This window comes from Notothenia rossii, assembly GCF_949606895.1.
Source record: "Notothenia rossii genome assembly, chromosome: 2".
Lineage (NCBI taxonomy): Eukaryota > Metazoa > Chordata > Actinopteri > Perciformes > Nototheniidae > Notothenia > Notothenia rossii.
Window position 1 is genome coordinate 76,523,516 of NC_136904.1, and position 27,339 is coordinate 76,550,854.

General features: G+C 42.5%; 1 protein-coding gene across 1 annotated transcript in view; it reads right to left on the reverse strand.

The window, feature by feature from the left end:
- The window catches only part of erbb4b (erb-b2 receptor tyrosine kinase 4b), a 309,188-nt gene that overhangs the window by 129,850 nt on the left and 151,999 nt on the right, over window positions 1–27,339 (reverse strand). Inside the window, exon 2 of the mRNA XM_079665758.1 lies at window positions 23,698–23,849. Coding sequence (XP_079521884.1) covers window positions 23,698–23,849 — 152 coding nt within the window. The remainder of the gene's footprint in view (window positions 1–23,697; window positions 23,850–27,339) is intronic.

Here is a 27,339-nt window from a genome sequence, read left to right on the forward strand (position 1 = left end):
TAAGATTCAAAGGCTTATTTTTGTCTTTAAAGACTTCAAAGTGGTTTCTGTTCTGTGACTTTTTAACTGGAAAAACAATTCAAGAATATTGAATTGAAATGTGGTAAATTGTTGGGTACAATCTTTCGAATTTGGGTAATTTACTCAAATGTATCTCAGGAAGCATCTATCAAATGTAAAAATGAGTGAAATGTGAAAATTACCTTTGAATGAAATGCAAGTGGAACGCAGTGTACCGAATGAGCTCAGCAACATTGTGACTCAGGACATATCCCGTTAAGTCATTTTTCTTAAACTGATTTAATCACTGGACCATAAATTGGATTTCAACCACAGCACAAGCCACTCTGTCTGGACTGGAATTTAGTTTCATTGTATAAATCAAAATGTGGCTCCCATCTACTGTAAGTGTTCACAGGATTAACTCTCATTTCAGGCAAAACCTCAATTTAGCTTTTTCTTAGCAACGACCCATCAGTCATCGACACTGATGCATGAGGTTTGCTCCATAAAGTGGCACATTTGTCTGGCACTGCCTTTTTTGCTTTTAATCAAATTCCTTTCTATTGACATTTCAGGATGACTTTGCTTTCCTTTTACAATTCATTCCATAGGAAAACAAATGGTTTCAATTCAGTCAATGCAAATATATTATTAACAACAAAACACACTGCCCTTTATGTGGAGTACAGGGAATAAATCAATCTGTCTTTTGAATATTTTGTCCTCTTTACCCTTAATTCTCCTTGCCTAAAGGGACTTAAATGCAGGCAAATGTGATACACAATTGTCTTTCACTTTCATAATGCCCACCTATTTCCATTTCAACCCCCTGACAGTATTTCAAACTGAACAGAACTGAGCTAGAAAGATCTCCATCATTACGACTGTCTTTTACCTTTGACATGAAAATGAATAGTATGTCGTTCACCTTATGCTATAAGTCATTAATACAGCGCTAAGAGGGGCCATATTCTTCACATTAACACCCTCCTTCAATACTAGTTCAGATATACTTTATTAATTGCTGTAATTTGAAACTGTGCAGCACCCGATGATCACCCACAGTTTTGTAGGCAAAGCCACTGGCAGGAATATTCTTCAGATATTGAAAAAAAGAAAAACTCCCTTTGGGGTGCGAGAAAACATAAAGATGTGAACGTTTTTTAGCATTGCATGTAAGGGTTATACAAAAACAAATGACCTGTAATTGTCAACATCAAAAGTACAATACAACACTCCAACTGCAGTAAGTGCTAGTTTAAAAGGTACAGATAAAGTACAAAGTCCACCAAGCATGCCTCAAGGAGCCTCGCCAATTAATTGCACTCATTAGTTACCTTCAATTAGCTTTACATTCTTATTTAGTTGGACAACACCAAGAATCCAATGTTGTGTAGCTGACAATTTAATTTGCAATGTAATGCCAAGTAGCAGGCAGCATCAATTTCATCCTCCATTTGTCTTCCGCATCCTACCTTGAGAAAAGAGATAAAGACAGATAGAAAAGGAGAACAGTAGAGTGACAACCCCTTCCCATGAGGAGAACTCTCGACTCCATCAGAGCACTGGTAATGAGTGGACTCCTGTGGGGAACTCTCCAAATGGACTAATTTGTAATTGATTCAGTGCATTAATTACCGGCCTGGTTACGCCTGTGTCATGGTTAATATTGTGCCGATCTGACAAGGCTGAGAGGCCCGTCTGCATTGGGACTGTTCGGGTGAGGCAGCCATTATTCAATTATGCCGCGCACATCGGCGAGGAGGCAAGTCTTAATCCGAGAGTAATCACTTCCCCACACTCCCCTACTATGAGCTGACGTGTGGAAGGAGGGTGTTGGGCTCAGAGGTAGTCTTAGATCCATGTAGCCCACGGTGAGCTCCTTAATCAGGACTTGGAAGCAATTCGCTTTAGTGTCTCAAAGTTTTCTAGCAGTGAAAGAAAATGTGGGATACAAGTTTACAATGGTTCTATTATGAAACAATGTGTTGTAGATACAGTATGTGTCTTGATTCCAGTTTTCATGTGGTAATCCCTATTTTTTCCCAACAGTTTTTCCTGTCTGTGTTTTGACTGAGAAGACACCAATGTTAGTTGTGAACAATTAGAAGTTACCATTAACCAAAGGTGTGCAACATAGTGTATATTGTTATGCAACTCTTGGATCATCTTGACTGCTAAGGAGGTGACGCTGCCATCATGGGTACATTTTCTTTTCTGCTAAGGCACATATGCCTTTAGTGCAGAGACACTTATTTATTCACACTGGATTCCACCTTTAGTGATATCAAGAACAATATAGCTCACACACCAATGTGTGTGTGCTGGGATGGTAACAGTAAGCCTTCTACCTGATCAGCTTCATAAGGAATTCATTTTTTCCTCCTTTGTGACAGCTCAATGCTCACTATAAAAATAAATGGTGTATTTCAAGGTACTGAGTGCTGTCCATGTGACTCATCAAAAGAGGCCATGCGTTCTACTTCTACTTACAAAACAAGTGCATAGCACCAACTGTACAATCCCTTTTCTTCCCTTTATCAACTTTTAGCTCAACAACAGTCTGTTTCCAGCCCTGAGCAAGGAGAAGATAAAAAAGAGGGCTCTCTCTCTCCCTAACAGTTGACTATATTTCTGCTTTGATCTACCACGGCCATCCCCAAACCATTCTCTAAGAGTTTGGACTGAGCACAACACAACAAAAACAACACCCACGGCCATGGGTTAACCAGACTCCATTGTGCCCTTCACTGCATATTTCAGTGCAGCAATCTAAACAGCGCCTGCAGGAGCCTTATATCACCTACAGTCTGCTCTGTATGGGGCACATCTACTTTCTATTTGGACAGAACATTTTCATGCAGGAACATCCAAAACAGACATTCTCAAACTCACTTTCAGGCATCTTTGACACACCTTAAGGGTATTCTAACGTTTTACCAGGAGTCATTTTTGCCTTTTTTGTCAGATTTAAGGGACATACCAATCACCCTCAGGGAGTGCTATACTGGTCCTAATCAAATTAGAAGTAAAGCAAGACACTTCTGTGCAGGGGGGTTGTCACACAGCGGTTCGGTTACTTGAGTCCTCCAGTGGTGCCCCAGTGAGAATGCAAAATGTTGCTGTGAGGGAGCCTCGGCCACGCTTAATGGTCCTAACAGCATTATTAGCTAATAAAGGTTGATGGGCCACATGACTCAATAAATTCAGGAGGACAGGAGAAGAAGAAGCAGTGGCCGTGAAAAGGTGAGGTTTTAGTCTGGGAATTTATGTGTCTGCCATGTTTTGCAACCCAGGCACAAATTGCGCAAGGATCATGGTGGTATGAAAAATAGAAGAGTTGCTCATTTATGTTTTAAAATCTTAAAAAGTATAAAGAATTGGAGGCATCCCACTCACACACTCAATCACTTATGTTTAATGTGTTGCTCATCATACCATGTTATGAACTCTATAACAAAAACAGATAAGATAAAGTTAGAGTTCAATAAACTAAGGTCGCTGTTTGGCAAACTCGACACATATTAATCTACATAAAAGGTATCTGCTACTAAATTGCAATGTCAACTACTTATGGCATCTTTGTGCAAGTACAAAAACACAATTGCAGAACTATAATAATATCATTATGTTTAAAACACAAAAACAACTTTGGAAAGTAATTATCCATAAAAGGCATGGACACTAAACGTTAAAACAATTACAATGCCAGAAATCAACCAACAATTGCTCAAAAATGCCCTATTTATACAGTATAATTGTCTAATCTTGAGTTAGGTGATGGCCCAATAAAACAAGTATAGAAAAAGGAAGACAAAATAGGTCACATGGCCTCCTTATTATATTTGACCACAGAGGAAATCTCTGAAATTGAAGATAACAGGTCTTCTTGCTCTCTCCACAGGGAACCAAGGGATTCGTTTTCTGACCCACTTCACGCACGCTCGCACACCTTCGTTTCATATACTTTTAGGAAATATGACGTATTATCTCCAGGAAATTAATTGGTCTTTTCACAGCACACTGTTTGCCTTGTCATAGCAGGGAAAACAGAGGTGAAACTTATATCATTAACAATGGCTTTGCTCAGGATTCTCAATTTTACAGCAGCCCTCGTTAATGTTATCGGTTACACCTGTGCACTTCCTGCTATACGTGTCCTTGTAAAACCCTGAGAGAAGTCCCATTTAATAGAGTTTTTTAAATAGACGTTTAAAAACATATTAGATGTCAACCCAGTCTGATGGCATTTCGTGTTCACCAACACGATTTTTAATCTATTGATTTTTGTTCACCAACACGATTTTCTCCTTTTTTTCGTGTTGCACAGCACGATTTTAAAAGCAATGTATTTCGTGCCTGCAGCACGTCTTTTTCTCCGGTCGGGTCGTGGAAGACCGGAAGCTGTGTGGTTCATAAAAACATGTTCTTAATCAATATCAAGCCACAATTATTGCTTTTATTTTAAATCGTATAATTTCGGACTTTTGTTGCCGTCTTTGAGGAAAATAAATGGGGCTCAGAGCCTCAGAATACTGAAATCTGTATTTTTAAATCTTTCCTTCTAATTTGTTATTCTTTTAAAAAAAACACACTGTTATTTACTCACCAATAACACACAATTATCCTTGCTTTTATTTATTGGTTTAATTCCATAATCTCTGGCTTTTTTGGCGTCCGTCGGGAACTGAATTTCAAAATAAAAATAACCAGAAACAGACCTAGGCATTTCGAGCGATTACCCAAGATCCTCAGCTATGGTTTAAGCTTGCTGATTGGATGGTTTTGCCGCAATGCATGCTGGGATTTGGTGTTTATATAATATGAAATCCGGAAAACATTTTAAAAGAATAAAATAATACTTAATTCTGAGTGTTCTTTCTTTTCTCTTTGAAAGTCATCACATAACGGCATTGTAATACACGGTCCGGCTGCATTACATATTACAGATCTGCCGTAGTTCTTTATTTATAGAGCCCTGATGAGAAGACCTTTGGAAAAACTGGAAGAAATGCCGCCGAAACTGAATACTTAACGTGGATCATAAATATATCAACAATTAAACAACATCTTCCAGTTAGTACCACATTCGACCTCACCTTTTTTCTTTTCTCCGGAAATCGAAAGGTAAGGTTTTGACTTCAAGCTAGCAGCACACCACGTTGCTAGCTTGTCTCCCTCGCTATCGACACCACGACGGCGAGGACTTTTTTCTTCTCTTCTCACACCAGAGAAGAAAGGAATTAAACGACTATTAACACACCAGTTAATACTCTTTGGAAATAAATTTACGCCGTCGCTTTTCTCCGGATTAAGGATGGGTTGGAAGATTTTTTCCTCGGCAACTTTCCTGTTGAGAGCGGGCCCTCTCAACGCCGTCACCACGGCGGGCAAGATGGACGCCTCTCTCCCTCATACCAGAGGAGTCAGGAACTCGGTTGCTCGGCTCTGCGACTGCGGGTTGAACATTTCAGGCACAGACACACACCAGGTCTGCTCGTCCTGCCTCGGGCTGGAACACCCCCAGGAGGCTATTGACAACCCCAGCTCATGCGGACATTGCTCCCGCTTCACCCGAAAGAGCCTCCGCCGACGGCTAGCGCGCAAAGCTAGCTTGTCGAGAATGGACCTCCTCATGTACACTGATGCGACGGATGGCTATCAGGACACGAGGGCGCCCACCACTAAGATTGAACCCCGCACTGTGTCGGTCTGGGGCTCATCTACAGCAGCAGCTGCAAAACCAGAGTCCCGCCCTGTGTCAGGCTGGAACTCGGTAGCGGCTAGAGACGTGAGATTGGGGCCCCACGCTACACCAAGCTGGGGCTCCCAGCTGGACCTCACCATGGCCGCGCTCGCGGATGATGTCCTGGACTCAGAATGCGTGGAGAACGAAGAGGATTCCTCTGAGTTCCTACTCTCTGACTCGGATGTGCAGGAAGAAGACATCTTCAGGCCATCAGCTCAAACTGCAATGCCAGGAGCGATGGCTGCTCCCCCGGGCGATAGCACACCAGCTTCGCCCTGTCTGGGTATGGACCTGCAGGCCGTGTGTCTACGTGCCGCGTCCAGGCTAGACATTCCATGGCCTGAGATGGCCAAGGAGACCTCTAGGTCCCGCTACGAGGGGAAAGCAGCGAGGAGAAAGAGGCAACTCCTTCCATTCTTCCCGGAGATGCTGGACGAGGTGTCGGTCTCCTGGAGAGACCGTCCCTTCAGCAATAAGGCCCCAATCCAGGGTGCCTCCTCCCTGGACTGTGACGGTATGGAGAGGCTCGGCCTGCTCCGCGTACCGCCCATGGAACCGCTGGTGGCAGCTCGCCTCCAACCGAGGCTGGCTCCGACACCAAGCAGGAACCCCACGCTACCGGTGAAGGCAGACCGATTGCAGTCCGCGTTGGCTTATCGGGCCTACAAGGCTGCAGCGCTGTCCGCCAGGGCACTCAACATCTCCTCACTGCTAACTGCCTACCAGGCAGAGCTCTGCGGGGATCTGTCGAGCGAATCCGGGCAGGCCATATGGGACGAGATTGCAGCGATCACGGACATTTGCCTCCGGGTGCAGCGCTGTGCGGTCCAGGCCACGGGCAAAATAATGGGCATAATGGTGGTGCAGGAGAGAGCCAGGTGGCTCAACCTGACCAACCTCCCAGACCGGGAAAAGGAGGATGTATTGGACATGCCTATTGTTCCCGAGGGTATTTTCGGCTCCGCTCTAGTCTCAATGCAGCGGAGACACGAGTCGAAAAAGAAGGAAGACGAGGCCCTTCACCTTTGTCTCCCTCGAAGGGTCCAGCCGCTACCCGCAACGGTTTCACGGCCTCTCTCAAAAGGCGGACATTGGACGGGTCCGTGAAGGCACCTCCGCCACGCGCATGCGCAGTGACGACTGGGGTTGTGAAGCCACCATCGTCACGCGCAGGCGCAGTGGCGACTGGGGCTATGAGGCCACCATCCTCACGTGCAGGCGCAGTGCCGGCTGGGGTTGTAATAACACCACCGTCACGCGCATGCGCAGTGTCGGTGGGGATTGTCAAAATGGGGTACCACCGTGTTCAGACACTAGAGGGCCCCATAACACAACAAATAGAGACTCTGGGGGTAGGGGACGTGACATCGCCGCTGTCTCTAAGGAGAAAATAGTGGAAGATGCTCACAAATGTCCGCTTGGGTTTTCAAGACGGTAACACGGGGCTACAGTGTCCAACCCACTGTCACACCCCCCCCCCCCTCGCTTCTCGGGCGTTCTGTATTCACAAGCCTGAGGGGAATCAGCCCACATTCTAGAAAGAGAGATCCTCTTGCTTCTTGAAAAGAAGGCTATGTCTATAATACCCGCCGAGCGGAGTCAGAGCAGCTTTTATTCCAAGTATTTCCTCGTTCCCAAACGGGGAGGGAACGGAATTCGACCAATACTAGATTTGAGGGCTCTGAACGTGTATCTAAAGGGATACAAATTCAGAATGCTCACTCACACATCTCTGCTGCGTCTCGTGCGACAAAACGACTGGTTTACATCAGTCAACCTGAAAGATGCGTATTTCCATATCCCAGTATATTACCCACACAGCAAATATCTGAGGTTCACATTTCAGGGGGTCTGTTACGAATACAGAGTACTTCCCTTCGGGCTGTCTCTCAGTCCAAGAGTGTTTGTACGGTGTACGGAAGCCGCGATAGCCCCGTTGAGACAACAGGGTATTCGCCTGGCAACCTACCTAGACGACTGGCCGCTCCTCGCACAGTCGGAGCAGGAGGCTATTACGCAGACAAATGTCCTCGTAAAACACCTGCTCAACCTGGGTTTTCATGATAAACACAGAGAAGAGCATGCTGTGCCCAGCACAGACTGTACTCTTCCTGGGTTTACACCTGAACTCGGTGTAAACTTCTCACCCTAAAAAAACGCTTTCTGCCTTTTCTCAGAGGACATCATGTCCTCGTGAGGACGGACAATACGACCACGATATCGTATATAAACCGACAAGGGGGTTTGCGCTCTCTCCAGTTACACATGCTGGCACGCAAACTGATCTTGTGGAGCTGCGGCTGTCTCCTCTCTCTGAGAGCGGCGCACGTACCAGGGGTATTGAACCTCGGGGCAGACTTATTGTAGGGCTGGGCGATATGGTCTCTAAATGATATCGCGATATTTACTGACTATATCGCGATTTACGATATATATCGCGATATTCTGAAATGTCCTCTAAAAAAAAAATTTCTAGTAGTCCCTGCAACATATGTCTGCATTAAAAAAAATCGACTAATAATGAAGAAAATTAACACATTTGTTGCAATAGTAATTTATGCACTAACTACATTACTACTTGTACTACAACAATTGAATCATCAGTTCTTCCTCATTTTCCTCAATTGTTCATATTTGGTTTATGAAAATAATGATATTGTGGTCATTGTTCAAAAATGTCTGCTATTATTATGAGTAGTATTATTATTATTATTATTATTATTATTAGTATAATGCGCTTTCTGTCTTCCTGTCATTATCAGGAATTAGACATGTAATGGCTATGTATTAGATTAGATTATAACCTTCATTCTCCTAAAGTGCTGGGACATTTCCCTATAGCCAATACCTTATATATTTTCTACTCTTCACTTACTTGTCAGCATAGGTCGGCATTGATGTACAGAGCCGACAGAAGACTTTGTTTATATTGGCATCATATTGAGAGGTGCAGTGACGCGTCCTAAACCAGGAAGGAAGCTGCTGGTTCCCTCGACAAAAAAGCAATGGGATTTCTCCACAGGGTTTTGGAAAATAGCTGGAAATAAGGTCTGTGGAAAACAAACCTGTTTGATAAATGCACGTTTTTTTCAGCCGGATAATCTCCACATGTCTACCCTACTTTTATAATTTTCGAATCATAAATCTAATCGATAGATTATAAAAGGGTTTTAGGACGCGTCGCTGCACCACTAGAAGCCAACTCCATCGATCAAGCTGGATGAAACGTTCTCTCCCTCTTCTTCTCATGCTCCCTGTCACTCTCCTTTAACTCCTCCGGTGACTTTATTTTATTTGAAGATAGTTTTTTGCCCGGCGCTCACAGGCAAACGGGAGCCTGCTCGCGCTGGCTCTGCAGCAGGCTCCCGTTTGCCTTTCACCCAACAACGACAACCGCCTCACGAAACGCTATGTTGTAGCGTTAATAAACGAAACAATTTAACAAAATTGCTTGTCAAAGTACCTATACCACTGGACAATTCTTTTTTTTTTAAGCAATATTTTTAGTGGCCCGAGCGGGCAAGTGGAAAATACGTTATGCTGGCCCGGGGTGTCTAAATAGTGCTTCCGAGCCAGCGGAACATTTATAATGTCGAGCCCTGCTCTCTGTCACTGTGCATGTGTGTAATGTTTGTGTGCAAGTTAGACGGGGCCTGCGTGTGTGCCTGCGTGTGTGACTGTGTCTATGAGGGAGAAAGGACAGCTCATTTTGGCCGCGGGCGGGAAATTGATTTGACAACATAATACTCGATGTTCACGATGTGGTAATTTACGACATCGCATGGAGTGCAATCCACGATGTATCGTGTAAACTCAATATATCGCCCAGCCCTAACTTAATGTCCAGAAGTGTACCACTATATGCAGACTGGACTCTACATCCAATGATTGTGAGCCGGCTATGTGTGCGTTAACGGCCGAGCCGCAGGCGGATCTGTTCGCATCAAAAGAAAATGCTCACTGTCAGATTTTCTTTTCAATGCGCGATCGAAACGCACCTTTAGGCGTGGACGCGCTCGCGCACGATTGGCCTCCGGTCCTCCTGTACGCGTTTCCACCCCTGGCGCTGATACCCCAAACTCTGGACGTCCTGTGGACCTGGCCCGTGAGTGGTACAATCTGAATACAGTGGGTCTCCCGCAGAAGGTGATGAACACTATTCAGAGTGCGAAAGCTTCCTCCACTAGGTCTCTTTATGACTGAAAGTGGAGGGTGTTTGAGGAATGATGTCTTAGGAAGGACACACCACTTTTTCAATGCCCTGGCGGAGTGATTTTATCATTTCCACAGGACTTAATTGAAAACACAGGGTTTCCAGGTCACTGATGACCTTATGGGTCTTGAAAGTGGTTTTAGATGGGCTCGCTCGTACCCCATTTGAACCTCTGGAAGACGCTGACATGAAGCACTTGTCACTGAAGACAGTGCGGTTACTGGCCCTGACATCCGCCAAGCGAGTCAGTAACATTCATGCGCTATCTGTACATCCTTCATGCACTCAGTTCGCCCGAGGGTTAACGAGAGTGTTGCTGAGGCCCAACCCTGGCTTTATCCTAAGGTGGTTTTTTCAGGTACCCCAATTGACATAGAGGCATTTCCTTCGCCGCTGTGTCCCTCCGGGGAACAGCAGCCGAATTTGCTATATCCAGTCCGTGCTTTACGCACTTATATAGATAGATCAAAAGAGTTTCGTCGTAATGACCAACTCTTTGTGTCCTGGGCTAACCCTCAAAAGGGCAAGCCTGTTACTAAGCAACGGCTCTCTCACTGGATTGTGGAGGGAATTGCTTTGGCTTACACAAGTCGGGGTCTGCAAGCACCTTCGGGTTTGCGTGCTCATTCGACTCGTGGTCTGGCTACATCCTGGGCTTTGTTCAGGGGTGTCTCCATCCAAGACATTTGTGCAGCGGCGAGCTGGTCCTCGCCGCTCACTTTTGTCCGCTTTTACAGGCTAGACGTCTCTGCTCCCAGTGTGGCCCGAGCAGTACTGGGCCCCCTGTTAAGTCAGAGCTCTACCTGTTAAGTTCTGGTTAGTTTGGTGATTTTCGAGATAAGCTCGTCTGGCAATACGGGAGCTACAATATCCCATAGTGAGACATCGAACGGAGTGTTATGAATGAGAACTATAGGTTACTTACGTAACCCCAGTTCTCAGAGTAACATGAAGTGAGATGTCTCACCAGACGGCACTCCTTGCTATGGTGAAGCGAGAAGAGGTGCTTATTTTGAATGACGCATGCGGCGTAGCGCAAGCTATTTATAGGGGGTGGATTCCCTGACGCTGACGTCAAGATCACCTGCCAATCAGGATTGGCGTAATGAGATTGATGCTTCTGTTTGCTCCGCGGATGAGGCGCATCCCATAGTGAGACATCTCACTTCATGTTACTCTGAGAACTGGGGTTACGCAAGTAACCTATAGTTATATCCACTGCGGCTCTAATTTGTTTCAGGACAACCCTTCAAGTACAAAGTTTACGAGAGACCTGTTGTGTCTAGTTGCTAAGCTCTGATTGGACAAGCATTTTTAGAAGAAGAGGTTTAGCAAATGCCCAAGTACACAGTGGAATGTAAACAAACGGAATTACATTTGAAGACTTCCTACTGTATACCTAGAAATGTCAGCAACCTGAAAAATCATCCTTAACAAATATCCCAATACACCGTCAAATATATCGTATCTCCATTCACATGCCTCGTTAACTCCATCCCTTTGTAGCTTTCTTTCTCTTTTCATTTACACTCCTTTCTCGCCCCCTATAGATGTCAATGAACAGGCTGTAAAAGTCAGAGCAATTTTGGCTATTTGTGCACAGAGCTGGACAAAAGCCTATGTAATTACAGTAGTAGTCACTGGTACATTAGTGATAGGGGCATGATGGGTTGGAGTTAACTCTTCACAATGCATTCATTTCTTGATAAAAGCTGCAATTATATTTAAAGAGACTGTCTTTCTAATTCTCTATCTTTGCTCTGTTTCTTTGTGTTTCTTTTTTCCCTACACTCTCTCTATACTACTTACCATATCCTTTGCAAGTCCTTTATCTACATTATGTCATGGGACAATGGGGATATTATCTCCATAACACAGTATCATCAACTCAATGAGCAATTAAGTTATTCTCAGCTATTTGGAGGAATATTCATTTAGAATGAAAAGGAAAATAACAAATATACCTCCCACACCACCTCATATGTGCCTTGCGCATCAATAAGAGCCTATTTGGTTTCTCTTGTAGTTCCTTCTCGAATTCATGAAGTAGGAACAATGGAGTTGCCTGTTGCATGAGCCAAGAGGCACTGGATTTGGCCATGGTAGGCATTGTCTCTATTTTAATAACAATAATGAAGCTCTTATTTGCCCCTTGACAAGCCCAAACAAATCCCACACTGATTGATAAAAGTGCCCCAAAGTTAGGGAGGCTGAAACAAAAGCCATTATGTTGCTAAACAAGCTAGCAAGCAAGGATTAGTTGCTACTGCTGTGTAGAACATGCAGAGGCGAAGAGGAGTTATTGATGAGGTCTATGAAATAGTGAAGCAGGCAAGAGTACTCACGAGGGGGAATTACTGACTGACATAGCCCAATTACACTGAGAAGGACTGGGGATACAAGTGAGAATTACAAGAAAGGCCAGCAAATGAGTGATACTGATAAAGTATTGTCTGATATCGACTAGTGAACATTGAGCCGTTGCTTTTGTGACATCTCCTGACGCATTTAAGTTAAATAAAATAAATATAATAGCTTAATGTAAGGTCTTAAATATGTTAATTTAACCTTTAAATGTATAAAGCTTGGAGTAAGTAACCCTATAGTTTTTAAATTAGCATAAGCTTTGTCCAGTGAGCAGAAAAAATTATGATAGATTGAGTCCATGTATGTATATCTTCTTAACGACTCCCATTCCAGCTTTCTGTTTGTAATAACACGTTAGTGATTGGATTTTGGGACAGTCAGCATAAAGGTATGCAAAGAAAGGGTTTTGGGAGAAGCTGGTGGAATAACATTGCATTGCTTGTCAATACTATAAATCAGTGGTTCTCAAAGTGGGGGGCGCGCCCCCCCTGGTGGGCGCAGAGGCATGCCAGGGGGGGCGCGAGAGACCAGGAGGAAAAATGGTTATAAAAAAAAAAAAAAAAGATAAAAAAATAAAATAAAATAAAAATCATAATTTGAAAAATTATTGATTCGAAAATAATATGATGCAGTACAGTACTATTACGTCTGGGTCTCTGTTTCATTAAAGCTCGGCTCTGTGTGTGTGTGTGGAACGAGCCATTTTGTGTGCGCGTGAGAGAGAGAGAGCGCACCGGTACTGGAGATCGTTGTTGTTAGCTTATGGTGCTAGCGAGCTACGCTAACGGATATAAGGAGTTTTTTCAACAACAAAGTGGAGGAGAGTCCTCTCCTGTCAGACTGAGAGCTAAAGGACTCTCTCAGTGTTATCTCAGTGGGTCTCAAATGTTTTGGTCACCATTAATGTAAATAATTATTTCCGAGGCACACGTTTATATGATCATTATAGTTATAAAAAAATAAGAGAATAAATGAAAAACAGGTATGAAATACTATATGACAGTAAAACAAGAATAAAGTTTAAAAGGGTGATTTGTAAAATATCCATCAAGAAAAAGAATCTGTTTACATTTCTGTTTCATATGGGTGTTGAGAGATGTATCCATAGATCTCTTCCTTTCGCTCTCAAAGTGCACCAGATTGATGCTTTTAACTTCAATATTTAAAAATAAATCTTCCCGGGGAAGCTTGCCCCCGGACCCCCCTATGTGACGTCCACACATCACCTATAAAAATAGCACTTTATCCCTGCTTACACCTATATGCCGTGAGCTGAATATCGAGCCTTCATTGTAACAGTCGCGGGTACGTTGTGTATATGCGTGGGGATTGTTGCAGTAGAAAATTCCACTGTAGCGACCGGTACATTAATGGGAAACCCTAAATGTTTGAGCACCCTCTATGAAACGTCAAGCTACCCCACAGCACCCCCAAAATAAATCTCTGGCGCCGCCACTGAGCCTGATTATTCGTTTTGGGGGGGCCCGACTTTTTTTTTTCTCCAAAGGGGGGGCCTGACAGAAAAAGTTTGAGAACCACTGCTATAAATCAACCAGTAGACCCAGGATCAGTTGGGAAAATAGTGGAAAAAATTATATCAGAAGGCTATCGTGCTAGAGAGTAAGTAAGATTAACAATAGAGTAAAAAGGGAACAACAACTCAAAGGAATAAAATAAAATCTAATATTTTATGTGAAATCAGTGTTGGACTGCAGATTGAGTTGGATTGTGATCGAAAACCGTAGCAACAGAAATGGTGTAGGAAGGTTATAAAGTAAGACAGTGATTTGTGAAACTAAGGTGAACATAAGGGTCTCAGAACGAGCAATGAGCCAGCACTTTTTTTTTAGAGTTAGCTAACTTATAGACTTCCTTTCTCTATTAATGCAATTTCCTTAGCATTACAGTATGAATACAAGCACATAACCTGTTGTGACGAATCAAAGACGCAGTATGGACCATGTTCCTGACAGTTGATGAAGACAAATGAAGCGCTTTAGTTACTCATTTACACCTTATGTAGTATTTCTTCATATAAACATATGCATATAACTGAGCTAGACAGTGATAATGAAAGGATAACATCAAGCACACTTAAAAGGACTGAAATCATTTTTGAACTGCAAAGGGCCAAAGTTCCGCCCCCTCTCTTTTCCTAACTCATTAAGGGTTTCTTTTATCACCCCACCCGGAAAGGCAAAAAAATTCCCGTCCTTAAAAAAGTATATATAGATATATTCGGAGCTTCACAGAGATGTAAAATATCCAACATATCTGTCCTTTATCCAAAACTCTTCCTGCATTGTCAAGGTCCTTGTGCATGGTGCTTAATGTTCAGTGTGTTGTGTGCGGGTGGGTGACTGTTGGCAAGAGCTAGACAAAAAGGCCAGTAGTGACAGAGAATGATACTTTGCTTGTCTTTGACATTTTATTTCCACACCTTTCAAGTTCATTTTGCTCCCATGGGTCAGCGCCCCTGTCCGCAACACCCTCCAAGCCCCCCCCGCCACTCATATCCTCTGGCTATTTATTCCAAAAACCCACTGGTGAAATTGGCTGAGGGCTAATCAACATTTAGCTCCTCCGAGTGTGTTATTACACAGCAATTGATGGATGGTACAATTACACCCTGTGTCACTTAGCTAAATGGCTATGTAATCCTAATGAGTTTTTATTCAAACACTGACTAGTTAGCGCAAGGAGAGCTGGGGAGGGAGGTAGAAAGGAGGGATGAAAATGCAAAAGGAGCCCACTTTGCATTTAAAGAGAGAGAACAAGAAGGAAATAAAGAAGGAGTGTTGGTAATAAGATAATTACATACATGAAGAAAGTGTGTTGCTATTGTTGAGAGTAAAATGAGATGGGAAATACAGCCTGGGTGATTAAGATGCTGAGCACTTCTCAGCCTGTTTTTGAAAGCAAATAAGAAAGATGGGAGGGTGCACTTCCTATCCCAAACCTGCAATCCTTATTGAGTAACTGTACCTGAGATTTCCTTAACCTTTTAGTTTCTTAATGCTGATAGATTTTCAAATTTGCTAAACATACAGTAATATGCTTGCTATGCTCAGATATTGCGAAACCAAGTTTAAAAAAACGCTGCCACTTACAGTAATGTCATCCGAGATTTTGCAAAATCGACATTCCTGTCTGGCGATAAGGTTGGATCAAATTCTTATTCTTCAAAATTCTACACTGTCTCTCTTTTTGTCTTATAAACATATCAATTGATAACATTGGGCAAATGCTCATGATACAGACCATTCAACATCGGCAAAAATAAATATCACCAACAATCGATGTCATTTTAGAGGAAACTTAGATTTAAGGAGCACTTAGAACATATGTATTTGTTGTATTTGGTATCCAGGGTGTAGCTCTAAATTCTTATTTGTTTGGATGCTGATCATCGAGCTGCAACATCATATGCTGATTTATTTATTTTGTATTCCCCATCGCAGCAAAGAAGTCTGCACCGATGCAGTTAGGGCACATAGGTGCATGAATATCACTGGATTTTAAAACCAATGTACACAAAATAAAGCAGCTGTGTGAATGGTGTTAACATAAGAAAAGTTATGATACTGCTGATGTTGGTAACTTGTCATCTTCACTTACTGTGTGACCAAAAACCTTTTGTCAAACTATGAAGTGAAGCACTGTGCTGGTAAGTCAGTGAGTTAAAAACAGCAGTTTTCCTGACCAATGAGAGAGCATAGCAAAGCAAAGGTATAGTAAATATGTTTTTACATTAAGACGTAGTATTACTGCACCATTCGACCAAAATGTGCTGCTGAAGTAGTTATTTCAAAATGACAGGGAAGGTATTTTATACTAAATGAAACGGGGATTTTAGGGTTGAATATCACTTTAGTATTATTTAAGATATGACAGCAAGAAAGACAAAACCATGATGATCATATTGTGATCTTAATGCAACATGGCTCTAACAGCAGGTACAAAGACAGTACTCTGGGGCTAGCAGGTTGAGTTTCAATCCCCGCTCAGATGAGAAAATAGGGATGGTGTGATCTCCATCCCCACACAGCAGCTTGTTCTGATTACGTATTTGCTTTTCCAGTGTAGCGAGCAGAAGACACAGTTTGAACAAAAGAAAAAAGGTGGATAGAATAATAAAACCACAGCCAGGTAGAGTCTCATTTCTTTGACAAGGCAAGCCAAACCTACAAGGTCCCTTATTATCATGCATAGACTCACCAGCACACACTGAATGCATAAAGAATGTGTGTTCTGGGGTGGGGGCCTTAAATAAATTAAGTTAGAGAGGATTAGTTGTGCTGGTGGCTTTTTGCCATGAGTGCTGTTATCATTCGGGTGTTGTTAATGAGGAGGAACTATTATACTCTGGCCATCTAAGCCATTCTTGAAGAAGACTCCCTCATCTAAGTCACAGTGGGTGGAAATTGATTTAGATCCTCCAGAGACGTTGGTCTATATCATTCACCTTTTTTTTGGCAAGCTGCAGAAGGAGGCAGATATGAAGTTTGAAAGGCATCCGAGAGGCAGGGTGGGCTCTGCTTCTCCTCTCCACTGCCTCTCTATTCAGCCTGGCACTGCTCTGTTACGATAAGTACTATCACCTCCACTTTCTGTGTGTGTGTGTGCACGTGCCCAGTGTAGTGAGAAATGCACCGTCTACTCCAAGATAGTAGGATCTTTTTTTAAACGTTCACTAATGCAGTCGCATTCCAATTTTTTTTCTTCTTAAAAAAGCAACAGAGGCAAGCATTTCACCTCCAATAAAGTAATGTGATGGATATAATACATGCCGACCGACATAGTGAGTGGGTCCTAAAGAGGGAACAGAACATATGAAAAATCACCACATTTACAAAGGTAAAACAAGACAATGAAAAGCCTCTCTCTTTTGCTGATCTATCCACGATCCAAGGTAAAATCAAAACCTATATCTGCATATTGTAGTACAATCTCCCAGCAATTTGATTTTAGCAACCTTTTGATCTAACCAGGATATATATCTTTAAATCAAAACACTACACAATAAGCAGTGTGAGTACAGTGTGAGGATTTTTTATTTCAGATTATTGCCTTCAATCCAGCACATGTAAATATTTTTTGGATGTGCTTTTTTACACAGACATTCAAAGACAATCAAGTCAATCTTGTTTACAATGTTAACTCCAAAAAATATGTTTTACTTTGAATGTCTACTTTAACCAATCGGAACTGTATATAAAATAAAATTGCCCTGTGGTGTAGTGGTGCGGTACTGTTGGTTTTTACTGTTTAGTCGGCTGTTTTTGGCATTCACAAAGATACAACCCATTAATCGAGTGCCACATTACGCGTCCTAAAACCCGGAAGTAAGTTAGCATTTTAACACTTCCGGTTCCTTCACCAAAAAGCAATGCAATTTCTCCATATGATTTTGGAAAATAGCTCGAAATAAAGTCTGTGGTTGATACAAATTGAAGAGACGGATCACGTTTTGTTCTACGACATTAAATACATCAGCAGTGGTTAGTAGTTAGTAGTGCTGATGGTTTTTGAAGAGTTTACGTGACGGAAAAACGATGGTTGTTAACAAGTGGCTGAATAGGACTACAAAAATTGTCGAAGCCGTTTTACGTCATTACACCGAACACGTAAACACTCCCGCTAAGTTTGTTTTTCCCCGTGTTCTGCTTGAAAGCAAGTACCTGCCTCCTGCAAACTGTTCAAATAAACGCTTCAACTTGTACAATTTTGAATCTGTATTTTTGAATATGGACCTTAAGTTGGCGTGACGTTGAAGCATCGACCCTGCTGTAGTTTGTTTATAGCATAACGTTGTAGTATAGACATGTGGATATTATCCGACTGAACAAAACGTGATCCGTCTCTTAAATGTGTGTCAACCACAAACCTTATTTCGAGCTATTTTCCAAAATCCTATGGAGAAATTGCATTGTTTTTTTGTCGAAGGAACCGGAAGGAGTTTACTTCCGGGTTTTAGGACGCGTCACTGTAGTACTCTTTAGCAGTAGAGCAGCAGGATTTTCTACACTGTGTGACTCAATACATATTTCCTTTTTACACCAGGTATCTTAAAAAAACAGTCAGCACACTTGCTGGCTTTGATATGCTTCTACTTTGCTGATTTTGCACTCAACAGGGCTACAGGTCAATACAAATTGTAATTGTGTGTTTGCTCATTTGGGGCATGGCAGGTATTTCTGTTATTCTCATTCCAGTGCCTATCAGTCCAGATCATTTCCAAAAGACAGGAGGGAAAAAGATGATATGGGCTGACTAACAGTGGGAAGGAAATGTATCTGTCAGTCAAACAAGGAGACAGGTAAACCCTGCCTACAATTACAAACACACACATGCACACACAGATAAAACCAATTCCTTCGGTCAATTTGAGCAATGGATGGTTTAAAATGAATGTCTCAATGTCAAAGCATTCCCATTTCCCATTTCCTATCACAATACGCATACATAATATGTATGCACAAAAATAAAAACGTGCATAGAGAAATACACACAAACATGACACATCATCAACCTTTGACTATCTTTAAATGCAATTTTGTACTGCAAAAGGATGGAGAATCATTAATTTTCAGTAGCTGCTGTTCCTTTCTCACACACACTGAGAAGCAATCCATTAAGTGACTGTTGCAGGTGGGAGAAGAAACGTGCACACAGACATACTGATACCAGGCAAGCACTGAAAAACATATACTGAGAGTCATGGAGGCAGTAGAAATCACAACCTGACTTAAAGGTCTTATGGTGGATTTGACTAGTGCAGACTCTGCACATGATGAAAGAAATGTAAAATGTTAGCTGCAAAAAAAACGTTTCGGATATCATTGAGGGAAAGATTTCTAGGGACTTCCTTCATGTCTGCTAAAGTGTATGCTCCTCCTATTTGATATCTTTCCAACTAGTTCCTGGTAAAACTCTTTCACCCCACTTTCCCTCTCCAACCTTTCTCCTCAGGATCTCTTTCTCTCGCGGGTCTCCCTTCCCTCCCCGCACTGTCCTTCTTCGTGTCAAATTAAAGTGATGGAAATGGACTTGAGGGGACGCTAATTGCAATTGTCAATCCAGTCTAGGTCGGTGCTGAAAGACAGGGGCTCCCTAGCACTTCATCAGTCTTCATTAATATTGAAGGAGTTTGCTGAGGAGCAGGGGGGCAACGTAATCTGCACTCATCTAACAGTGCACCAACAATTAGGAAGCTGGGGAGGGCACCAATGGTGCCTGAGGGACAAATATGCCAGTCAAGAAGAAGTATGAAGAAAGATGTCAGAAGACAGGGATGGAGTGCATGGATAGAGGATGCTTTGAAATGCTGAGGGAAGTAGCTTGGCAAGGAAATTTCACCATATGGTAATGGAATAGATTGCAGGTGAAAAACTTTATTTTCACTTTATTTTGTACTTTGTTAGACCAAGAGAGCTACAGGCTTGTGAAGGAGGCTTATAGACTGCTGTTTATTTCCAACTGTTATGGGACCAAGCAAAAAAAGAGAAAGTCAGAAAAATAATAAATATAAGAAAAAAAAATCCAGCAGCTAGATGCAGTAAACATATTTCATCCAAATGCTGCAATTTTTCTTTGCATAACCTTCAGCTGACTGATGAACTTGCTTGAAACCTTTCACATAATGTGCCTGTGAGGGAACTCACACTTGAGTGCTCTCTGTGTGGGAGAACAAAACATGTGATCATGGCCTCTAAGATTCATGTTAACATTGAAAAACAGCGCAGGTCAGTTTCAGCAAATGCACTGCTCATTCTGAAATACTTGCACTGCTTGCATTATGGGAGGTTTTTGAATTGCTTAACCCCCACTACCGTTCCATAATTGGCCCCTTAACTCTGAAGCAAAGCAAGGTTAAAACAACTGGGACTGAAAGAAAAGACAAGGAGGACACTTCTGCTGCCTAATTTCCTCTATCTAGGCTACTCTCTACTATGCTGTAGAAAAACACTTTAAATGCCAAAATGTATTATAAACATGCAACTAAAGCTGCTTAGTCTTCAGTCTCTGGCTCAGTTTTTCCAATACATGTTGGCGATGTAAAACGTGTTAACTTAAGTAACCACATGTTTTAAAACTTTAGTCTCTCTTTAGCCACTGTTATTTCGGCTCAATGATGCACTTGCAGGGTTTTCCATCTGTATGCATCACTTTGACAGCTGATAATTGTTTCGACAAGTGAAGGGTCAAGTGAACACTTCACTCAGCGTTGAAGGCCACATGAACAGCCCACCAACATCATTGTTGAGAAGCCCCCTTTAGTACATACTGGAGGTGTTAGGGCACGAGCCCTCCAAATAAAAGAAAGAAATAACGTAACCATGCAGCCTCAATCCAATAAGTACACTTTAAGAACATTTCTTTAGTTTGTGGTTGTGTTTTATTGGACTGCACAATATCTATATTTTCAATAGATAATCAATCATCTTGTCAGAAAAGGTACTCTTATTTGAAAAAAGGAAAAACGATAAAGCAAGTTGATTTGTTTCAGGGAAAAACAAGATGCATTTAAAGGAACAAAGACTCTTCGAACTGAGGTATGCTAATAATTAAAGATGCATCTGTAACAACAAATCTAAAAATGTTTGTTATCATGATACTTAGCTCTCATTTACATGTTCGTTTATCTTTTCTAAAATAAATTGCAGAAGCCTTTTGGATACATTAAATGTCTCCATTTGTAAATAGTGATTCAATAATGTATTAACTGCTACAGGGACAGCAGTTGGAAATCAGTGAATTGGTGCTGGGCCGCTAAGCAATGGGATCACTGCATTAGCATTGTTTGGGGGGATTACATGTTTACTAATGGTTGCAATGGCAAAATCAAATCGGCCTGTGGGTTCCTACTGGGACTGGTTAGAGGGGAGGAGAGGGAACACAATTAATATTTCATAATCACAAATCAGTTTATGAGCAAATGTGAGGAATTGACACGGGGGAAGAGAGTGTGTTACTTGATTCCCATTCACAAAAAGAAAAGTCGCACTTAGACCTGAGCAAGATGTGTCATTTACTTTTCTTAAAGTGCATGCATTCAGTATGCAAATGTATGTTCTGCTTATGAGAGGGAACGAGCATATGGATTTAGGAGTGATTTAAACGTTGTCGATGTAAACACTGCTTGTGGTTAGAGACCCTGTTGTGCTGTTGGTTTGAATGTGCATATGAGAGTGGGGAGAAAACCTCAGTGCTGAAATGCAGTTATTAATCACAGTGCCAGCGTTGATTCATCTGTCGTGGAGGCAGTTTAGAAGATGGACTCTATTTACTGCTAAAGCTGTTTGAGGGGCTTTGGGAGGCAGCCATCAATCTCTCGGCTATCTTGAAAAGAAAGAGCCACTGCACAGGCATCAGTTTCAATCACCTCCCAGAGACAGGTGGTATGGTAGGCCGCTGTAAAAATACTTTTCTCTTCACTCCTTCTTTCTTCTCTACCTCAAGGTGAAGTGTTCCCATCCCTGGGGAACCGTGTTATTAATGTCTTTGATCATAATAATAATAATATTACCTAAAAATAATGATTGCACCCTGCCCTCTTGCTCCCTAGCTGTGTGGCACCCTGTGTTCCTAATTAGCATCTTCAATTAACCCATGTTAATTGCCATTCCTGAAAAGGTGGAGGAACCTGACAAGTTGGCGCCACAGGGAGCCATTTGGTAAATGAGTGCTGGTTTGATATAAAAGTAGGCAGGTAGAGAGGGGATTGTAGTCAAAAGCAACTTTAACCTTCACATGCCTTCATGTAACATCAGCTTATACGGATGAGACACTCTTAAATGTGAAAGTGTGAAAGTTGTTTGACAGAACAAATTGGTTCTGTAAGTAAAGCAGCGATTACACTTGGTATTTGATCTGCATGTCTTACCCCAATAACAACTTCTTCTCTGAGTCAGTGGGGCCTATTACCTCTCTAGGAGTCTAATGGTAGCATTTGACTATCCATTGCTTGCTCTTTCTTCTATTATTATCTGGGTTTTGTTCTGCATCGCAGGGGGTGTTGTCAGTATTGCGTTGCACAATGCAGAGCAGGGTTAGAATTCAATTTGCAATCTTGATTTGTTGTGTCCATACAAGCTAAATGCACAAGAGAAAATGACCCACCCCATTACTTTTACCTCATGCAAATAACCTGATTTTGCTATATAAACTTCAAATCATTGCTGTTAGGAGTAAAATATGAAAAACCAATGATTGTTCGCAATCCTGCTTCTCTGCAAAGCCTCTGAGCCCAGTTCATACGTAAAGCAATACCAGCCCTTGAATGCAGTCAGCACTTTAGCGAAACACCAGGGGAGCTCCCCTGCCCCCCAGATTGACTAGAATCAATTGGAGTTGAATGCCGTTAGCTGAGCAGAGTGCTTGGTTGATATACTGGAGAAGTGGAAGGCCAACAGAGGTCAACAGTAGCAGCTGACTCCACCCAAAAGAAACTGGGCAATTTAATTTTTTTCTCCCTCCTTCTAATTTCTCAACCCTCATGTCTCTGCTGCCTTCTGACCTCTCATTAACACAATATTACTGCTCTGACCCCCGGCCTGTCATCACCCACTCACCCTGTTGGTATATGTGTCCATCAAACTGAAATGGAAGTAAGCATTCATGTAGGCAATTCCACCTCAACTCCCTCACCTAAACAACATGTTTTATTCATGTTCCACAGCTCCCTATAGATATTGCCCTTTGACTGTAGGAATCAGTTAACTCACATGCTTAAATTGGTCATGAGATTATAAAAGATGCTCCTAAATAACTGAACTCTTTCCAAATGGTTTTCTAAAATTTTGAAATTCATGTTCCGTGCAACAGCACTTTTTCATCTCTGTCTTTGAATCACAGTTAATCAAAAAGGAGACTAGGCAGAGGAAGTTATTTTAAAGGGATTTTGATAATTCTATGCTTCAGATCACAATGGTGCGAGCTCACAATCAGTTAGACACTTGGAGAGGAGAGGTCTGATTACCCCTGATAACAAAAACGGTTATAGACCCTAATCTGAGTCGTGATTAGTTGTAAAGGATCTGAGTATATGCCATTTTCTGGATGACAAGGTCAAATGAAAAGACAGTTGTGAAAAAGTTCACATTCAGAAGATTTAGACACAAAGTGATGCAAAATGTGGATGTTTGGATTGGTATTTGTATGTACTGAAAACTACAGACATTGGAATAATTATTGTAGTTATCATAATTTATGACTGTAAGAAGGCTAGCAATTTTAAACATTTCCAAAGCGTTTAGGCAAGCTTTTTCAAAAGTCTCTGGTCAGTTCCAAGTGGAAAATTTTGGGCATATAAGTACAATTACAATTCAACACCGTTTAATGTATGATACTGTTCAGCCCTTACTCTGAGGAAGGTGAGATTCCGGCTGCGGTCGATGCTTGTGATCTCAAGGTTGCCCATTACGACTTCACAGTTCTCGTAGTATTTCCTCAGGGTGCGGTACTGCTGCTCCAGGTCCGACAGGGTGCTCAGCTTGTTCTCTGTACCAGCACATACTGGAAAAAAAGGCACAGGGACAAAGTGATAGGACAGTGTTAACACAGATATATTAGACTGTTGTAATCTTCATCAGCCCCTCCCGACTCCAACAAGACACAACAGGGTTTGACTTAGAACACACACAGGCATAGTCCAACTGCACTTACAACTTTCACATTTTACATCGACCACTGTCAACTTCCAATTATTTACTTGTGATTGAAATGTAGTCTGTAAGCCTAACAACACATAGCTTGCTTTTTATTGTGTAGAGTAAAATAGAGCATACACAGCATGGAAACAGGGACCTTATAAACACAAAGCTGTTATGTGTTTTTGTGTGCCAGACGTGTGGTACAATAATTGTTCAGAGAGAGTGTGGTGTCAACATGAGACCGTGGACAGTGATCTGCAGCACCTGCTCAGCTGGCCTGGTCGTGTAAGACTAGGAAGTCGCTGGACCTCTCTGCACCATGCCCGCACGTCACACCGCCCCTCGGGGCACATGAAAGCTCTTTAGCGGCTAGCTGGGCTGTTCGTTTGACAACTAATTAAACAGACCAATTTCCAGCCATCACACATTATCCCCCCCCCTCCCCCCTCCCCTTCATGACGACACAAGCCATCTGCCCAATAAGATGTTGCTGCCCACTCTTGCATGAACATACACACAGACATATGAATACATAGACACAGAAGAAAAGCATGAATATCCCAAAGTCTGTCTTATACAAAACAACATATTTCATAAACACGTTCTGCCACCAACCCCTCAAATAGTGGACGCTTTAGATGGATTAGATAGTTGCATTGTTTCTTTTGAAGTATTGTAATTTAGTTTCATTTGCATTGCCATGGTGGTGTAGTTTCTCCCACCTGCACGCTCCTGATGACAGAGGAGCCATCAGTGTGACGAAGGGGTGACAGGTCCTTCCCTGACTCTTGTCACACTGTCACCCATGAGCTGTTACCTCTTCCTCCGAACACCTCCACCCTGAAAGATCTTTACTGGCGCTATGCATTTTAATCCAAAGTCCCTTACACATCCTGCTACACACATCCCCCACTCCTGGCTAGCAATAAACCAAGCCAAACTAATTTCCCCTACTTTCCCCACACACAGGCATTCTCTGCATTCTCTATTTCCTATTTACTCCCCACCATTACACTGCGGATACATATGGGGGAAGTGGGAGGACTCAGCCTCAAGGCAACACAGGCTGTAGAGACAAATGGGATTTCGTTTAAACACTTCCACATCCAAGCAGATATTAGATAAGTGGAGCTATTGCAATGTCATCTGGACAATACCCGAATATGAACTTCTGGTGATTAACCAGGTTGCACAAAGCATAACGTGCTGCTCAGGAATGATATATAGCAGACCTGGGTGTTTTCAATAACAGTTAGCGTGGGCTTGAGGGGAGCGGGTGGAGGGTAGAGGGTGGGTCATAAAGTGAGTATAGGTGTAATAAACTCGTATTGCACCCTTGGGGCAGGACGCCGAGATCAGAGGAAACGGGCATTATGGTGTGTGATGTCTGGTGAAATGTACTTTTTTTTATACCCATTTGCTTCCTCAAGCATGCCTTCAGGAAGCCTGCTTACTTGACAAATCTGTCTGGAGCATTATGACGTGATGGGACTTTTGTTCTTCTTCCCACGTGTGATTTTTAACGAAATACTATGGAAGCACATAGCCCTGCATGAGGCTGAGATGATGCTGCCTGCCAAGTGAACCACAACGAACCCATCTGTGCTGTGTGGAGCATAGATATAGGAGGTGTGAACTGTTGCAGGTTTACTGCAAATCTCGGAGATCCTCCTGGTGATACGTCTGCATGTGCATCAACGTGGGCAGGCCGTAAACGATAAACCTCAGGGTGTATTTCCCCCCCTCTCACTGCATGATCGAATCAATTTGTCTGCATGCTCAATTTGTTACATCTGAGCCTGTATATCAAAGCAAAGGTTGCATAAAACACCCTCACTGCTCTTTAGATTAGTGCAACCTGCCCACCCAGAAGGACAAAGAGACAAGACAAAGAGTCGTCGTCTGTTCTACATACTGCCTGTGATGCAGGAAAAGACTGCAAGAACAGATGAATCTTCATATTGTTTACTTACGGCTGTTCTATAAAAAAAAAGAATCCATCTTATCTGTTTGATGGATTTCACTCCCAGGCAAACTTAAAGTAGAGAATGCCAATGAGATTCAATGTCTCTTTTCCACATATAAAGTACATTTTACCGTGTGGGCAAATTGATTTAATTTGTTTGCCCGTAATTTCATCTCAGAAGTGATGGATTAAGGCAATGAATCATAATAATTCAGGATTTTCCAATATATGTAATTAATGAGAAGATGATGAGCCGATGGGTGGAAATGCATATCTTGCTCAATTTATATGGTCTGGAAGTTTTTTTTTCTTCCTTCTTTTCTCCAATGATTTGACATAGACAGCAAGCATGTGAGGAGCGTTGTTAGTCATTGCTTTCAGAATTATGACAAAATAAGGGAGTATGGTTAAGGCAAACCTGTATGTTTGTGGAGGAGCCAGAGTTCGATCCTTTTACTACCACAAAGAAAAATAGACTCTCTCTCTATTCTCTAACCATCTATCTTTCTCTCACAAATCAGTCAAAAACTTTGTGAGGGACGGATGTGTTGGTAGCTGGTTTTAAATGGCTTCCATTCAGCCCCCATGTGTCTCCAAGAGACAGCCACCAGACAAGACCAGAATGCATCCATCACGGTTTCAGACACTATCGGTCAGCTATAGAGAGAATGCAAACACTGACTTTTGCACACACAAAAATAAATAAAAATGTTTGAATGTTGCAAAGTTAAGGCCCTGACACACCAGGCCGAAATCGGCCGTTTTCGTTAGTCGGACGACGAAGCGTGCCCTGTCGCCCAAACTCAATGTGGTGTGTCCCGCACCGTCGGCTGTGACACGCCTTATTTGGCCTTTCAAGGCCGACGCACGGCCGATTCAACATAGACGCACAAAGAAATCACTCTGATTGGCTGTTCAGCTAGCGAATCAGTGCATGAGAAGCAAAACGGTTGCTTGAGAATGTCTTCCACAAGCAACACTCCAATGGCTGATAGCTCCAGTACCGCACGAAACATGTTTTCGATGGACGAGAGTGAAAATGGAACGCACACGCTATTTGTTGTTTTGTTTATATCACGTAGTCTGTTCTTCTTCTCTGTCTTCCGGTTGTTGCCTGTTTTGAATGACGAATACACACTACCGCCGCCTGCTGGTAAGGAGAGTTATTGCCATTCACGCATGCGCAGTTCATACGTGCTCGGCTGAAGTCTTTGCCGTGTGTTCCAGTGCGACACATGGCCAAGACGCAGGAGAACACGCCGACGCAACAGTCGGCCTCAGCGTCGGCGAGTTCTCTGGTGACTGCCTGGTGTGTCAGGGCCTTTACAGAAATGCCCCTGAGCTGCATTTTCCTTTATTCTCTTGATAAATATTTTAATCAGGTTTA